An 18,669-nucleotide genomic window follows, 5' to 3' on the forward strand; every position below is an offset into this window, starting at 1 on the left:
GTCCGGGCGGTCGGTCTACTCCCCTGGGTGGACGGCAGTGTCGAGGACTCCGCGACGGGCATCCCTCCTCCTTCCCGGGCTTCGGCACCAGTGTAAAGAAGTCAATGGAAAGGAGGAGGCGAGAACCGGCTTGTCAATATAAATAATATTTTAATAATAAACTGAAACAGAAGACACAAACACCCACATGACGGACATCTCTCTCTCGTCGCACCACCGTCTGCCATCGGCCTTTATCCCTCTTGGAGGCTTAATTAGCCTGATAAGGGACCGGGTGTGTATAATCACAACCCGGCCACAGTAACGTAATTACCTTTCTGATTAGTAGTGGTGGTGGCGTAGTGGGCTAAAGCACATAACTGTTAATCAGAAGGTCGCTGGTTCAATCCCCACAGTCACCACCATTGTGTGCTTGAGCAAGGCACTTAACTCCAGGTTGCTCTGGGGGAGATTGTCCCTGTAAAAAATGCACTGTAAGTCACTTTGGATAAAAGTGTCTGCCAAATGCATAAATGTAAAATGTAGATTGCAGTAAAGTCAGTAAACTGATTAAAATTTTTTTGAGTATTAATAAAAAAAATGTAAAACTCAATTAGTGAATCTAATAGATACACTAATCGCATTCAGTGTATTCTGAATAAACTAAGCTATGGACATGTACAAATACTGGATATACTCTTAAAAGTCTTAACATTTATTTGGCTGCATTTAAGCTATATTGGACAATAATTTAATCAACCAATTAATTCTCATTAATGTCCTTTACAATAACACACAAATGTGTTGAATTGTATAGGTCATGAGGCACTTATGGACCATGACATTTCTTTAATGTTTAAAGGCTTCTCCTTGCTTCATATATGTGTTTCCACAAAAATCTTATTTTTTTAAACTGTCAGAATCTAAGAATGTAATATAACCCAGAATTAACTTTGTTTGGACCAGCACAGATATAAATGAATGTTCAGTTATGGGGAATATTCCAAATAAGGTGTTTACATGACCCTAAATTCTGATTAGTACAGGTATATCCCAGGAGTGGGAATCAGCATTTTGGGAACCAGAAAATTGGTTAAAAGGAATCAGGCAATTTATGTTTTTTTTTTATCATTGGCAATTAGATGGCTCATCAGCAAACTGAATATTGTGATATTCTGATGGAAAGAGGAATGTTGATGTACATATAAATGTAGACATTGGCTGCATCAAACTACTTTTGAGAGACAAACCAGAATCTCAACAATATCACATAAAAACTGTATGCAAAGTGCCATTTGGTACGCTACTTTGGGCCTTTGCCCTTTGGCTAAACATGCAGGCCATGCATGAGACGAGAGTCCCTCAACCCATGGTGGAAAAACTCTTATCTGTCCATGATCAGCTGACTGATATTGTCTTCACAGAGAGACAGGCATATTTTGGACTGTAGTGATAGTTGTCCCACTCGTCTCCATGTTAATGATTTTGTTACACATGAGAGATAAGTTAGTGATGCAGCAGACAGATGTCTAGACAGACATATTGGCTTTAGAAGGTGACGTTAAAGTGTGATCTGTATTTCAGGACTAACTATCTGCTTAATTAAAACACAAACAATAACAAGTCAATTGGTGTGAACATTTGCATAAAGCTGATTAATTTGTAGGTGTCGTGTGAACGGAAGAGTGGATTTGATATGATCACAAAACAAATAATAGCCAAGTGTAAGGGATAGTTCACCCAAAAATGAAAATTCTGCCATCATTTACTCACCTCTCATGTTGTTTCAAACCTGTATGACTTTCTGTTCTCTGTGGAACACATAAAGAAATGTTTAGTCACCATTCACTTTCCCTGAATATTTTTTTCATACAATGAAAGTGAATGGGGACTAAAGCTCAACTTATGTCTACCATCTCTTTTTGTGTTGCACAGAAGAAAGAAAGCCATACAGTTGAGGGTGAACAACAATGAGGGTGAGTAAATTCATTTCATTTTTTAAGGGAAATGTCCCTTAAAAAATCTGATTTAACGAGGAAATAACACATTTTCTTGGCATATTATTACAAACAAGCCACACCATTAAGTCTATATTTTAAATGATACTTTATTTAATATAAAACGGACCATAAACAAATAAATTAGATATTTCTAAAATAATTCTCTTGAGGGGAAGATTTATAATAACATCGTTTGATTGTTACAATGGGAAATACACAAATGGAATGTCATGTGGCGTACAACTTTTCTTCCTTGTACACAAATAATGTGCTCTTAGAGTTCTAGAGGGGCCATTGGAGATCACACACTGCATACAAGAGATTGGCTCTCATTTGGCGGTCCAACATTGGTGTGTAGCTGCCTGAAAAGATTTTAAATCTATTTATGCCTCTGAACAATTTAACAATTTCACTTGTGCTTCCATTGGAGAAATCCCGCTTACTCATTCTGAATACGCACCAATTGTCCCAAATGTGCCCAAAGGGATCTGTAGGAGCATCCCTGGCTGAGAATGCAAAGTATTGGGTAAATTAACTTGAAAAAAGCCCTTGGCTTCGTATCAGCTTTGCATTCCCTGAAGGACATTGCTTAGTTTATTTAGAAAGGCCAGCATTAGCATTTGTATATTTAAAGATAGTGCTGGATAAAGATGGGCAGCTGGAGCCATTAGCATAATAAGGGGCTTTCTCATTTGCACACAGGCCTTAGACAGGCCCCCAATCACCCCAGCCAATAGTCACACACATTATAGCGGCATGGGACCATTGTCCACCTTGGCCTACGCCTGGACCTCGCAAACAAACCAGGATGGTTAAAAGGTTACAGCCAGACAATGGAGGATTTACCATTTTAAATCAATCTATATCAAGGCATTTCACATTCATTTGAATCCTTTTCTTCTGTACAGTATACTGACAATGGAAGCGTTGCTGGTCCTAGCAATGTCTCAGGTTGAATGGGGTGAATTGTCTGGGAGAAGACCACAACAAACCATGCTTACCAAGCGGCGAGGCATGAAATGAACGGAACAACAGGAAGTTGAGTGCTCAAAGGTTTAGCCTTGACAGTGTACAATGGTACGAGCAGCGAAAAATGGCTATTGTACTCAATGTTTTGGAAAAAGGAAAAATTGTTCAGGGAGATTCAAAACAGATTTACATAATTTCTTCACCTAAGTAACATCTTCACTTTATATCATTTAGAATAATTTATAAAATGTAATTGTCTTCTGTAGTGATATGTACATAAAATACTTTAACATATTCACAGGAAATAAAAAATCAGGCACTTTGCTGCCACACTACAGCAATTTTAACATGCAAGATCCTGAGACTTAAGACAGTTCTTTAAATAATATTTTTGAATACTCTTATATAGAGAAAGATTTATAATTATCAATGCTATCAGCTTTTTTTATCAAAATAAATGTTCTCTTTAAAAAGAAAATATCTGGTTCAAAACGCTCCTGTATGTCACTCTTGTATCTTTGTCCATACAGCAGCAGTCATGTTCTTCGATAGAAACTCCAATAAAAAAATCTCAAAGACTAGTCCCGTTTCTGTAGAAATCTGATGATATGAGAGAGTAATTATTAATCACCAAGTTTCATAGTGCCAAGCATTATTTTAATCTTCTGAGGCAGAGCAACAAAGGCAGAAGTCCTTGTACCGCTTTCAATGCAAGTGTTTCCGATGTCTACAAGCTCGTGCCCTCTGCCAAAAATGACTATCGAATTGTCGTCTTCAGGTCCATCCGAGACTGCACATCACGGTAACCAAGTAGGCATGGGTCTGTAGACGAAGCATCATGGGTAAACACTGAATCATTATCAGAAGAGCAAGAGCTGGAGGTGTCCTCACAAGATGGGGAGTACTGTTCAAAAGGGGTGGACAAGTCCAGGTACTGAAAATGTACAAATAAAAACAAATTATCAAAAGCTTTGGTTTAATCTCAGAATATCTTGGTTCTCATACCATTGCAGAAATAGATGTATACCTCATCTGAAATGGACACCAGCACCCTATCAAGCTCTTCCACAAGCTGTTTGAATGTTGGTCTTTGTGTAGGTACTGCGTGCCAGCATTCTCTCATCTTCATATAGCTATAAAAGCAATTTAAACATGCCAATAAATAGATATGAACTGACATGGGACACTCACAATGCGTCCTCAGTTTGTTTAGACAAAAGATTGGTATTTACAGTTCATGGGTGCAGTTGGAAGGTTTGTCCATTCGATGACCTTCCTTCAACAGCTTAAAAAGCTCCTCGACTGGTATTCCAGGGTATGGCGATCCCCCCAATGTGAAAATCTCCCACATTAGAACTCCAAAAGACCAACTGCAGAAGCAAGAGAGCAAAAAATGTCAGCACAATGTTAAAGATAATCAGCTTAGTCCGTGCTAATTCAATCCTATTGTTGAGAACATTTTTAGTCATTAGGACTTCTTTTAGTCATTAAAAACGTCAACCAACAAATCAGGATGCTGGTGCTTTCCTGAGCCATTCTGGTTAATCTGAATGGCCACAGGGATCCCTGCTCAGCTGATTCTTTGGCATAGCTGCAATGATTAGCCAGACTTACACATCGCTCTGGTGTGTGTAGACTCTGTCGAACAAGGCTTCTGGTGCCATCCATTTCACTGGCAGACGTCCCTGAAATCAGAAACAACAATAGGGGTTTGAGCAGGACCGTTAGCTGCCACACAGGCAGAGCCAAAGCACTTCATTTTGATCCACAAAAACATGACTGCCTCCTTTGCCAATCCCCGTCCCAGTTGCCCTAATTATCTTCTATTAAGCCGTCTGCCAATCAGCACGGACACATTAAACATCTGTCTTTAAAAGCATTAAAGATCTAACTAAAGATCTAAGGAATATACTCTAAAGTGCAGTATAGAATTGTTACTTACATTAGTGGTCTTCTTGTAATAATCAATCTGATGCACTCCTCTAGCAAGGCCAAAATCTGCAATTTTCATGACATTGTCCTCGGTGACAAGAATGTTTCTAGCTGCTAAATCTCTGTGAATGCACTGATGAGAGAGAGAGAGAGAGAGAGAAAGAGAAAGAGATTTAAATGTAGTTAAAATGGCTTGTTTCGTTGACTCTTAAATAAATAAACATTATTTTGAATTAAAACTTTAAAAGATTCTAATGAGATTATTTGTCTTCAAATTAAAGCCTTTATTTTGAAAAATTACTTACATTATGCAGGCAATCACATATTTTATGCAGGTAATTGGGCAAAATAATTTTGCATTAAAATTTTTAAAGTATGTTCAATGTTTGGGAAGAAAGATACATTTTTATGTACAGTAAATCTCATTTTTTTTTTTTTTTTTTTATCTCTGTATGTATGTGTATTGTGAGTAAAGCAAGAAAAAGTAGAGAAACATGTTCACAATTTGACTAGTGTTTTGTACCCACAAGTCAAATGAGACCTGGACAAAAATTATGATTTCCATATGAGAACTGCTGTCTGAGGAAACTTTTGCGAAAGTTTTAAACAAGCCCAGCTTTAAATAGACATCATAGAAAAACAACGCAGAGCTATTTTCTGATCTAAATGTATGACATTAATTTTTGTTTGGTTTTCATTTTAAATAGAAATGGTATTTGAAGATAGAAAAAGAAGACAAAAATGGCCCCTGGTTTGTGGACCTTAATGGAGGGGTTTCAGACAACTGCATTCTTAGCAGGCCACAAAAAGCAAGTAATCTGATCCCGTGCACAGGCAGGTCTGAGTGGCTGCTTGCTAACAGATTTATGGCAGTGCTAAAAAGGACAAAGCCCACAGAGACAGGATGGACACAGCAATAAACACAACACACCACCACTTCACTAAGGAATGCTTGGCATCACGTGTCACACAAAGGGATGTGTTGATAAGATGGGGGGGGTTTCTAAGCTAATTGAGCCCTCCAAGCAACTTACTCTTTTGGAGGCCAGGTACTCCATGCCTCTTGCCACTTGGTAGGCGCAGGACACCAGATCTTTGAAGGTGAGCTGTTCCTCAGGAACCTTGGTCACATCAAAGGTGTAGTCCATACCAGGAGGCCGACGTGCCCGAAGGTATTCCCGTAGGCTGCCCTTAGATGCATATTCAACCAGCACATAGAGTTGACCTGTATCAGAATTATAAAAAATTGAATTAAATTTAAAGGGCCAAATAAGCCAAATAGTAGTCCGAACATGATGTGCCAAAATGTGCAACTTACCATCCTGTGTACAAACACCAAGAAGATTTATGATATTCTTGTGCTTGTCCATCACCTTCATTAGCTCCATCTCAGAGATAAGGTCAGCCAGATCTTTTTCAGCTGCATCATCTGAATAAAACAAGACCAAAAACTCTTCATTTAGCAGTGCAAATTTTAAAGATGCTAGACACTTAATGTGATGCCTGAATGCACAAACCTACCTTTTAGCATTTTAACAGCTACAGTTGTCAATTGATCTTGATTCTCTTTATTTATCCCATAAGCCTCAGCTCTCACCACTTGACCGAAGCATCCCTCACCAAGTGGTTTCCCTAATGTCAAACTGGCAAGAGAGAATCCAAATAATTAATCAGTTCAGCATCATATTAGAGGATTGCAACATGTACTACTTACTTCTCTCTTGGGAACTCCCAATCAGGGTCATAAGGCAGTTCAAACTCCATAACTCCAGCCAGTATTGGGGAACAACTTGAGGAAAGACGAGCCACCCTCATCAGCGAGGCACTTGACTTTCCAGAAGAATTGGACTCCAATGAATACTGCGATAGGTCCAAAACATGCAGAATTAGAATCCAGAATGCTTTGCTAAATATCATGTCTACTGGTTTTTAAAAATATCCTTCGATTTGTTCAATGTGTCATCTTACCTGACGGCGTAGAGGAAATTTTGAGAGTTTCTGCACAGGGAGTGTGTTGAAGGGCTCCCGACTGTGATGAACTTGCATGCGGCAGAGGACCACAATAACAATGGCCATAACCAGTGCCAGGAAGCCAGATGCATAGATGATGATGTCAGTGTACTTGGCCTCAATAAGGTCAACCTCCTTGGCCATGTCTTCCTCTGTAGAATTGACAAGATTTCAAATAAATCCTCTGCATACACCAAAGTCTTGAAAGAAATGTTTATGATTTGTTTCTATCAAAACCAACCTGATAGGACAGTAAGCCAAGCAGATTGATGGGAGAAACCAATGGAGTTTCCTGCCAAACAAGTATATTCTCCAGCATCCTCCAATGTGATATTGGTAAGATATAAGACTTCAACTTCCGACATGTTCAAGCTTCCTGTCTGAAAAATTAAAAAAAAACAATCAACATTGTAAAGCTCATACATCTCACAAGTTAATTTGATTATCATAAATTACTTCACTAACTAAGGCAGTATAGCAAATGGTAAAAATGACTTTCTATAAGTACCTTCACAATCTTGACATAGGGAATTCCATCAGGCCCATAACGACTGCTATTCATTTCAATATGCTTCAACCACTGAATGTGAGGCTGGGCATCACTGTAGACCTTACATAGGAACTGGGCATCGCCACCCACAACGGCTGTAGCGTTTTTGGGTAGACCAGCTTGCAGAATGGGCCTGTGTGGAGAACGTTCTGAAAAGAAGACATAAGAAAGTTCAATGCTTCAACCATATCTGCTTGGTCATAAATGCATGTATTATCAGATCCACAAGGCTGTCATTCTGCCTAACATCTCCAATTGTGTTCCACAAAAGAAAGAAAGTCATATGAGTTTGGAATATATGAGCATGAGTAAATGATGGCAAAATTGCAATTTTTTGGAGAACTTTGATAAGGTGGTCAATAGCACAGGCATAGACAAGCGGCACTTTCTAAAGCTGACCAACGCTCACTAATTGGTTCAATTAAGGGTTTTTTGAGTCAGGCCCATGTGTTTTGATGCTTTGAAGTCGACGGGCCCTTTATTCCCCCTTGCGCCCATTTCCCCCCTGTCTGCTGGGACACAGCAGTTGACCCCATGCCGGACTCTTAACAAACAGGTCTGTCACAGGTCAGGTAGAAAATTGGTCTGGACACCACAACCCACAGAACTTCCAGGCACGTACCATACAGACCAATGCCAGCCCCCACCCTGCCCTCCCCTGCTGAGATTATATTTATTGCCCTCTTCCAGAGTGGATCTTCTGATATCTGTGTAGACATCCAGAGCCTGAAGTGAACCCTGGTGCCTGTGGTGCAACCTTGTGCCCCGTGGCTCTCTCTGAGATGCACTTGGTGCCTGTCTCACTATGTGACGCCACTGAGCAGCTCGTACAGGATCTCACTGATTTGATGCTTATTGCCTCTGACATGTGCTAAGCATGGCAGGCTTGCATTGGCTCCTCGTGGAGCTAGGCAACTGACTAGAGCCCTCTTACCCAACACATCCAAGAGGTAGGCGTGAGCGATAGACCCGTATTTGTTTTCCACCAAACAACTGTAGTTCCCACGATCTGATGGAACCACACTCTCCATGACCAGGCTCCAGTGCTGATGTCGCAGCTACAAAACAAAAAATGGCATAGTGTCATTATAAGGGGTGAACTCTTCTTTTCAGAATTTCAAGTTCAAGTTACTGCTAAGTAATCAAAGGTCTACAATGACCTGCAGAAACGTTTTAATAATAAAAGTTTTTTGTATTCTGGTGGAATTTTGTATGCTGTAAATACTAAGGTTATGTGACTGTATAAAAAAACTTTAAAAGTAACATGGCAGCATTTTTTGAAAAGGCCTCAAGGCAAATGCTACTATATTTTCAATATTATTTTCATGAGTTATACTATAGTTAGAGTTATACTATAGTGTAAAATTAAGAATTCAAAATAATATTTTGAAGAAAACATGGAAAATGGGCCCAAAATGTGTTGAAAAATAGCAAATAATTAGTTTTCTGAGGTATCTTTATGTTCTTGCACTTATTAGGGTTAATTTTAACTTGCATAAAAATCTTTTACCTTAATGCCTCCGATCCTGTGCTCTCCCCGAAATTCCCTGCCATTCTTTAGCCAGCGAATGGTGGGAAGTGGATTCCCTGTGGCAGGGCAACAGAATTTGACAGTGTTTCCAGCTGGGACAGCATATAGCTTCTTTTCCATTCGTTGAGTATGAGTCCAGTAAGGTGCTAAAAAGATCAAATAAGAATTGAAACCAATGGTATGTTTAGTGCAAGTTATTACACTAGGCTGAAACACAAGTTAGTAGTTGAAACACCACATAAACTTTGTAGTTACAACGAACACTAACCTCTGGACAAATAGATCTGATAATTTTCTGTCTCTGGTTCAGAATCACAAGTTAGTAGTTGAAACACTAAATAAACTTTGTAGTTACAACGAACACTAACCTCTGGAAAAATAGACCTGGTCATTTTCTGTGTCTGGTTCAGAATCATCAAGACCATTGTCCTCCTCATCATCTCCTGATCCGACAGCATCTGCAAAGGAGCATTATGCTTTCAAGTTATTGCATGTATATTCAAAAGAAGCATTATTCATGAAGACTAAGAATCTTCTTCATTTTCACCATGATTCAGCACCTACCTGCCACTGTTATAGTGAAGTTGCGCAGAGACTCTTTGGTGCCGCGAAGCATACACACATACACTCCTGAGTCTTCATAGGTCACATCAGCAATTTCCATAACAGCGGCCCTTATCTGGATACGAGCGCTGTGTTGGACCCGTGTGCCACCCTTGAACCACTGGATAGCTCCAGGACGATTTGTGTCACAACGCAGTTTTAGCACATCTCCAAGCTCTAGAAGTAGATGCTCTGATGTTTCTTCAACTGGCTCCTCAGAAACTTCTGGGACAAATCATAAAAGCAATATTATTAATGACTCTGATATTGAGTTCAAATTAAACCTACAACTACACTGTCAATTTTTACATTAAAGATTTATTTCTAACTCATTTAACACTTACAATTTGTTTTGTTGGTGTATGTATTAATTTTGATTTGTTGATGTTAAATAGTGTTTTTTACTTGAATAAAACCAGTTCATTTAGATGTTTCCACATGAAGCACATATTAAGGTTAACACTTTTTTCAGCCTACAGCAATGACCTTCTAGATCCAGCGGTGAGTATTATCCTCCCAAACACACAAAAAGTTGTCATGGCAATGCAATGCCCTCCCTCTTTAGCCAGCGGCAAAGAATGGGACCTAAAGTCTGGCCTCAAACTGAAACTAAAGAAAAAATCCAACCAAGCTAATTAACCTGCCAGAGAATGATGAAAGAGCAGTCCTGTCTTGGCTGACTGAAGAGTAGAGTTAAAGACCAGTATGACTGTTGTGTATGCTATCGAATTTGTTCCAAAACTTCAGATTTGTTTTATGTTTCCGTGTTAACTTACAAAATGTTAAGTGTGATAGAACCACACTTTACATACAAATACCTACAAATACTCATGAGATCACATTGGCTTACCAGTAGTGGGAAAACATCCGATAGTATAGCCTACCTGATAGGACATCAACCCAGGCGGAGCGAGCAGACTGGCCTACTGAGTTTTCTGCTTTACATATGTATTCTCCTGCATCTTCCAAGGAAGCATTCACTAGAGGAAGAATGTTGACATTGGAGATGTTCTCTAGGAGAGGCTACGGAGAAAAACAAATCAAACATTACTCCCTCTCTCCAGAAGACAGAAATATGCAAAACGGAGGATCTTTAAATCACTTTCTCACCGTAAGCACTGTAAGAAGTGGTGATCCATCAGGCCCCAAGCGATTGCTGTCCCTCTTGAACCACTGGAGACATGTCGAGGCTGGCTGGTGGAGTTTGCAAACCAGCTTCACATGTCCTCCAACCAACACAGTGGTGTTCTCAGGAAAGCCAGACAAGAGAGTGGGACGAGAAACTAGGATATCTGGCCAAACAGAGAAAGGAAGTCTTTTACAGTCTATCACACTTGTTTTTGATAAGCTGATTACACTTGCAATAGTTAGGCAGGAACATAAATCCCATATCTAATTAACATAACTTTGCCCTAATTGCAAACTACAGCCTTTCTCACAGAAATCACTGCTGTTTTGGAGCAAATCAGGCAAACAGAGCCACAAACAAAAGAGAGGATAGAAACACAATTCTCAGTTGAGAATGACCTTACTTTGACTTCACAGCAGTGTTCCTTGTGGCTGAGAGGTGAATGTGATATGCATTTGAGTGAAGAACGCCCCCTAACCTAGCAATGTCACCTCCAGCACTGAAGCATAACATTCTTCCACCAATACACTAATGAAGTTCACTGAATAAAACTAGGGCCTGGCCGCTATCTGACCCTAGAGAGGGTGTGAATGGTCAGCAGGAAAATAAAGGACAAGCTAAACAAAACACAAACACATATATAGGCTAAATGGCTGAACTGGCAAACTGTCGATGAAATACAAAACTATAACAATACTGAAACTTTGCATTTTGCAGCTTGTACATATTTGGTAGGGACACATATTATTTTTTTAGTTTTGCTAGCCCTGCAGTTCACCCATGTTCATGTTTTCTGAGTTGAAATGAGATGTCAAATCTAAATTATTACAACAAAATCCTCTGATTTGCATTTAATAGAAACAATTACATTCAAGCAAGTCCATTTATACCTGCTTTTGTTCTTTTTGCCCTACACTTCTCACTACCAATGCTTTTCTGGGTGGCACTGGCTATTAAAGTCTTACAGTTGTCAAATTACTTTAATTTTCCCCTGGCAGGAACTTAGTAGGACATTGTTGAGCTGCGCAACAGGGTTTTTCAATCTTTATCGCCTTCCTGCTGAATGTAGCTCACAAGGGTTCAGATAAAGATGCTTTTAAAGAACATTTGCCCCACTCCTTACCAGGACCTGCATGTGTTCCCTTCAATCTCAATAACTCAAAACTGTATACGCTGTGCTTCAGCGAAGCATACCGACTGTGATGATCATAAACACAGCCCAATATGAAGTGCCACATAAAGCTTGTTGCTAAAACAGTAAAGATTCTCTGTTTTATATTTATGAGGGCATTTCTCAAAAAAGCTATGGGAGTAAAGTCTGTGAAAGTCTTAATAGCACTTGAAGACAATCAGACACCCTGCTGGCAGGTACAAAATCTAGACAAACCTGCATTTGTATAATATCAATAGGAGACACCTCTATCCACCCCCACCCCCCCAGCATCCCACGATCCCATAATACTGGCATTGGGCCAGACAGATTTACACTTCCGAGCTTCAGGGCTTTGGCAGGATCAGGTAGCACTGTTTACAGCTCAAGAAAATACTGGGATTCTTTTACTCTCTAAACGATTACATCCTCCCCTGGACTTAAGTTCTTCATGATCAGCTTCAATTCACTTATTAATGATGCTTGCTTTAGAACACATTCATTATGAATGCAAAACAAATATAGCAATCCATATAGTTAATTACTTTTACTAAAAACATTAACTGAAGACTTTGGCTCACTTTCTGGAATATTGAACAATCTTATATCAGCTTCAATTATAAAAAAATTAAATGATTAGTTCACCCAAAAATGAAAATTATCTCATCATTAAGTCATGCCATCTCAGATGTGTATGACTTTCATTTTTCAGCAGAACACAAATGAAGATTTATAGAATAAAATCTCAGTTCTGTAGGTCTATACAACGTAAGTGAATGGTGACCAAATCTTTTGAATCTCCACAAAGCACATAAAGGCAGCATAAAAGTAATCCATTACACTCCAGTGGTTTAATCCATTTCTTCTTAAAAAAGAATAGACAAAAATGTAACTACTTTTTCACTATAAACCATTGTCTCAAGGCACCATCATGATTTCAAGCTCAATTAGACTTCCTAGTGCTTGAAACATACGCAGAGTGCAAGATGGCACTAGGAAGTATAATCGACCTTGAAATCCCGATTAGCTGCAGATGTCAAGATTTATGTTCAAATATGTGTTACATTTTTGGTCTGGTCTCATATAAAAAATTATTTCATCACATCAGAAGAAATGAATTTAACCACTGGAGTAATATGGATTACATTTATGCTGCCTTTATGTGCTTTTTGGAACTTCAAAAACTTTGAATGGTATGGACCTAAAGGGCATAGATATTTTTCTAAAAATATTAAATTGTGACAGACATACACATCTGGGACAGCATAAGAGTGGGTAAAATGAGAGAATTTGCATTTGTGGTGAACTACTAAAAGTTTTAAGTAAAAATTATTTGTCTAATAAATAAATATTAAAAGTTGCAAATTTGGATTTGATAAAAAAAAAAAAATTGTCAGTAAGTTAAAATAAAATTGTTAAAGCCTTCTTAAATCCTTACCTTTTGCCTGTACTTCCCCTGAGGTTAGGCTTCTTGCAAACACCAATTTCGTGAAGCAGATGGTAATGAAAACCTTAAAGATGAACCTCAACATCTTGCTGAGGCAATGTGTGTGCGTGCGTGCGTGTGGAAGACAGCTGGTCAGATTCAAATGCTGACTTCAGGCATTAGCAACCTCAGTATAGGTCCAAACCTTAGAGGAAAACAGCTGATTTACAATTCACACACGTCAAAAACATAAAATGACACAAATGCATTGCACATCCCAACCCATTCCCCACAAAACCACATTTGAAAATGAAAGCCCTATTGTACACCTACATCATTGTAGGACATTGTTCACCTCCCTCCTCGACATGAATAACTCTTAGGTACGAATGCGCAGCAGTTAAGTACAGTTGTTTAATAATGGAACCTGTACAACGTGCTTTTAATGTGTCATTTCTGTAAAAACACTCCGGAAACCAAAGTCTGAGGAATAACTGAATGCCCAAATAAGGCGAACCGAGCCGATATATTATTATTTGGAAGTATTTAGAGACCCAATTTAAAGATTTAAATATGTATTTGTACGCAATTCCCGTACAAAATAAATAAATAAATAAAGTTTCCCCCTCATTTGCTTACTCGTTACAGCTGTATTACAAAAAACTATTATTTTGCTCAGCATGAAAAGTAACTAAGAGCAAACGTCAAGCTCTCTAGGTATGAGGAGCCACATGTGTAGTAAAAACATACGAGAATTTCGCACCAGAGTGAGAGTTTGGTTAAGTTAAATAAATCCATTTACAAGTGTGAAACCACTTAGTTGCCTTAATTAAACTCATTCAGAACGCGAGTAACCCAAAACCAAGCCAAAAAGATGAAAAACCGCTGGAGGAATAGGCCTATATAAAGAATAAACGGAAACCTCTGAGGAAAGATGGATTTTAACCCAGACAATAAGAACGATTCAGTGCAATTGAATGTTCTTTTGTACTAAATGTAGGCCCTAGTACCAGAACAGAATTTAAGTAAACAAGACATGGTATAATATGTTTGATTTAAAATATAGCCTCAAAATGTAAGCCTACAAAATGTGTAGGACTTGTAAACATTACATTAGGCCTACATTTTAAATAAAATTAAAAAAATATTCTACCTATTTTCTTGTGTCGTTTGCAATCGGTCGGTATTGTAAAGCTCCAGCAGTACTCAGTTCTATTGGGTTGCCCTCGAGACACTCGTGTGTCCCTTTTTGCTCACTCTCTCAGAATGATTTATCCTTGGAAATCCAATGAGCAACTTTTGGAATGTCCGAGTTACTATTGTAAATCCATCCAAACCAAAAACAATATCATTTGTGGACTAAAATAGCACACGGGTATGGGCAGTCTTCTTTTTCGGATTCAAAGTCCAATTCTGCTTCACTTTGATGAGGTTCTCGGTGTCTCGCGCTGCAAAAACCGCAATATATCCACAGAAATTAAAAACACGGGGGATTTAGAACTGACCGTGTCTCTTATTCTTCTTAAACTGTAAGAAGAAATAAAAAGCCAGCCTTAAACTGTACAAAGGAAACCATCCGATATGAGTCGCAAACACATTGTAGCGTCCTCAGTGTTATTTCACATCAACAATGTGATTAGAGCACAGTGACAGCGGAGCACATGAGACCTCTTAACGCTCTGCGCCAAATTCTTCTCGCTCTCGTGAGCTCCTTGTGAATGAATTGCTCCTTAGCGCACCTTAGATTAGTTTAAAACTGAAGAGCCGAAGAGTTTCTATTTGGCAACTCTCTGCTTACACACTCTGGAGAATCGCAAGCGTCTCACTGGCAGTGGGAGACAACACCACTCTGAGGGGAAGGTTCACAACAATGGACTAAACCCAGGGAGACAGAGGGGGGTAAGGGGGCTGTTGAAACCCCCACCCACAAAAACAAATCCCCAAAGGCAGACCCTTGCAATGATAGATAGACAGAAAGATATTTTACATTATTAGATATACATTTTACATTATTTTGTTATATATGCTCTATTTTAACTAATAAATCCCACTGGTAAATGGAGCGACTAAATAACTCCTAAATTACTCAACACTAAAGATTTATTGCATTTTAAATACGCAGAAAAAAATACATTTTAGAATTTGACCCGTGGGCCCCTAGAATCATTACCACCTTTCACCCCACTAGCTACGGCCCTGGCAACACATAATTTATGTACAGACCAATGTATATATATATATATATATATATATATATATATATATATATATATATATATATATATATATATATATAGCACATAATATGTGTTGCACCTGTGGTGGAGACAAAAAAAATGGATGGACAAGTTGCCGGGACAATGCAGGTGTTGTAATGAATTGAAGTCTGAGGGGGAGAGAATGGGGCTAGTGCTTACAATTCTGGGGGGAAGACTTTGTTTAAAATGATTTATTTTATATAATTATATAACTTCATGACAAAAATATAACTTATATCACTTACAGTAAAACAACTGTACAAATAGGAAGCTATATGATTATCTGTTTTTTTTAACTTTCCAAAAGGTGTTATTGTCATTATTAACAAATAAATAAATAAATAGAAATAAATAACAAGCACTATAATAAGCTAATGTAAATATATTTTAACATGCTGTAGAAACCATTTAAAGACTGAACCAGTCATTTTATTTTGTAGAAACACTGCCAGACACATGCTGGCCAAGAACAAGTGCAATGTGGCACGGTGGGCTACGTGGCTGCTTTTCTGCAACTTTCAGGTGCTTTGGAGGGATAAAAGAGAGATCCTGCATAATAAAAACCTCACAGTCCCCTCAGTGTTCTTTGTCTCTCATTCCTTCTCACTGTCCATCCTGCTGTTTATCTATCACTCTGTCTAACCTGGTCCTCTGGCCTCCTCAAATACTGCTGACATTCCGCTCAACAAAGCCATGTTTTCCCCCACCATCGTCCTCAGTTATGTCTCCAAGGCCACTGGGGCAACAATCGGGCCCTCTCCCAAATCCTACTGCCTGGTCTTTGTTATAGCCTGCTGAATGTGAATGCCCCATTAAAGCCTATTATCTGGAGCTCCTCTGTTGCACTGCAGATCCACTTCTAACCGTCTCCTCAAAAGAACTCTCTCCCCAAAGCTTTGCTTGACTAGGCTAATCAGGTTCACAAATTATTTCACTATGTTAATTATTCACTAGTACACACATACAGTATGCTACAAGTTCTTCCTTTCCTTTTTTATATTTTTGAGTACAAAACTGTAGTACAGTATATGTAAGCACTATATATATATACATACACCGATCAGCCACAACATTAAAACCACCTGCCTAATATTGTGTACTGTAGGTCACCCTCGTGCCTCCAAAACAGCACCAACCTGCAGTTATGCAGATACAACCGCTTTGTTGATGAGAGTGAGAGAGGTCAACAGAGAATGGCCAGACTGGTTCGAACTGAAATTCGACAGTAACTCAGAGAACCCCTCTGTACAATTGTGGTGAGAAAAATAGCATCTCAGAATGCTATTCCCACTTTGGCATATCGCGGTCCCGTTTCGCGCCTCTGCTTTTGGGCCTCCATCTCCCCGGACCCCAGTGTGGCTATACACCCTGCACTGCCTGTAGTTAAGCCACTGCATACAGTCTATATATATATATATATATATATATATATATATATATATATATATATATATACTAGTGTTTTGTACACAGAAATATAATAATGAATAATAAAAAAAGAACTTTTAATGTATTTAGAGCTATCACATGTCTTAACCCACTTGATAGATCACTGCAAACTTGCAGCCAAGAGGGAAGCACGCAGGGAAGAACACCAAAGACCTAAGCCATTAATAATTTGACATCACCCTCAACTATGTGAGGAATCCACTGCTTGAAAACACAGCATCTTTACAGCTTAATATTGAGTTTCCCTCCTTTCACTTCCATCTCGGGTGCAGCTAGCAAGTCACGTGTACAGGTGAAACTCGAAAAATTAGAATATCGTGCAAAAGTTCATTAATTTCAGTAATTCAACTTAAAAGGTGAAACTAATATATTATATAGACTCATTACAAGCAAAGTAAGATATTTCAAGCCTTTATTTGATATAATTTTTATGATTATGGCTTACAGCTTATGAAAACCCCAAATTCAGAATCTCAGAAAATTAGAATATTGTGAAAAGGTTCAGTATTGTAGGCTCAAAGTGTCACACTCTAATCAGCTAAACACCTGCAAAGGGTTCCTGAGCCTTTAAATGGTCTCTCAGTCTGGTTCAGTTGAATTCACAATCATGGGGAAGACTGCTGACCTGACAGTTGTGCAGAAAACCATCATTGACACCCTCCACAAGGAGGGAAAGCCTCAAAAGGTAATTGCAAAAGAAGTTGGATGTTCTCAAAGTGCTGTATCAAAGCACATTAATAGAAAGTTAAGTGGAAGGGAAAAGTGTGGAAGAAAAAGGTGCACAAGCAGCAGGGATGACCGTAGCCTGGAGAGGATTGTCAGGAAAAGGCCATTCAAATGTGTGGGGAGCTTCACAAGGAGTGGACTGAGGCTGGAGTTACTGCATCAAGAGCCACCACACACAGACGGGTCCTGGACATGGGCTTCAAATGTCAAACGTCTTACCTGGGCTAAAGAAAAAAGAACTGGTCTGTTGCTCAGTGGTCCAAAGTCCTCTTTTCTGATGAGAGCAAATTTTGCATCTCATTTGGAAACCAAGGTCCCAGAGTCTGGAGGAAGAATGGAGAGGCACACAATCCAAGATGCTTGAAGTCCAGTGTGAAGTTTCCACAGTCTGTGTTGGTTTGGGGAGCCATGTCATCGGCTGGTGTCGGTCCACTGTGCTTTATTAAGTCCAGAGTCAACGCAGCCATCTACCGGGACATTTTAGAGCACTTCATGCTTCCTTCAGCAGACAAGCTTTATGGAGATGCTGACTTCATTTTCCAGCAGGACTTGGCACCTGCCCACACTGCCAAAAGTACCAAAACCTGGTTCAATGACCATGGTATTACTGTGCTTGATTGGCCAGCAAACTCGCCTGACCCGAACCCCATAGAGAATCTATGGGGCATTGCCAAGAGAAAGATGAGAGACATGAGACCAAACAATGCAGAAGAGCTGAAGGCCGCTATTGAAGCATCTTGGTCTTCCATAACACCTCAGCAGTGCCACAGGCTGATAGCATCCATGCCACGCCGCATTGAGGCAGTAATTAATGCAAAAGGGGCCCAAACCAAGTACTGAGTACATATGCATGATTATACTTTTCAGAGGGCCGACATTTCTGTATTTAAAATCCTTTTTTTTTATTGATTTCATGTAATATTCTAATTTTCTGAGATTCTGAATTTGGGGTTTTCA

The 18,669-nt window shown here is 39.1% G+C and overlaps 1 protein-coding gene across 3 annotated transcripts; it reads right to left on the reverse strand.

Annotated features, from left to right (window-relative positions):
- Positions 1-2,094: 2,094 nt before the first annotated feature.
- On the reverse strand, positions 2,095-15,088 carry LOC127624616 (fibroblast growth factor receptor 4-like). 3 transcript variants are annotated; one of them, XR_007968200.1, is made up of 21 exons: positions 14,433-15,088; positions 13,292-13,484; positions 10,685-10,866; positions 10,459-10,597; positions 9,536-9,799; positions 9,340-9,429; positions 8,951-9,117; positions 8,375-8,498; positions 7,399-7,589; positions 7,132-7,270; positions 6,849-7,042; positions 6,595-6,740; positions 6,402-6,523; positions 6,199-6,309; positions 5,915-6,105; positions 4,891-5,013; positions 4,563-4,633; positions 4,181-4,318; positions 3,976-4,081; positions 3,649-3,882; positions 2,095-3,548 (listed from the first exon to the last, which is right to left on the reverse strand). XR_007968200.1 is itself a non-coding variant. In XM_052099409.1 (20 exons), the coding sequence occupies exons 2-20, from the start codon at positions 13,383-13,385 to the stop codon at positions 3,706-3,708; spliced, it is 2,766 nt and encodes a 921-aa protein (XP_051955369.1). In that variant the 5' UTR covers positions 13,386-13,484; positions 14,433-15,088; the 3' UTR covers positions 2,095-3,705. The 3 variants fall into 3 exon arrangements, 2 of the variants coding, with proteins under 2 accessions (XP_051955369.1, XP_051955368.1); XM_052099409.1 differs by having other exon boundaries at positions 2,095-3,882; positions 9,536-9,796; XM_052099408.1 differs by having other exon boundaries at positions 2,095-3,882.
- Positions 15,089-18,669: the final 3,581 nt, after the last annotated feature.

This window comes from Xyrauchen texanus, chromosome 31 (genome assembly GCF_025860055.1).
Source record: "Xyrauchen texanus isolate HMW12.3.18 chromosome 31, RBS_HiC_50CHRs, whole genome shotgun sequence".
NCBI classification, from domain to species: domain Eukaryota; kingdom Metazoa; phylum Chordata; class Actinopteri; order Cypriniformes; family Catostomidae; genus Xyrauchen; species Xyrauchen texanus.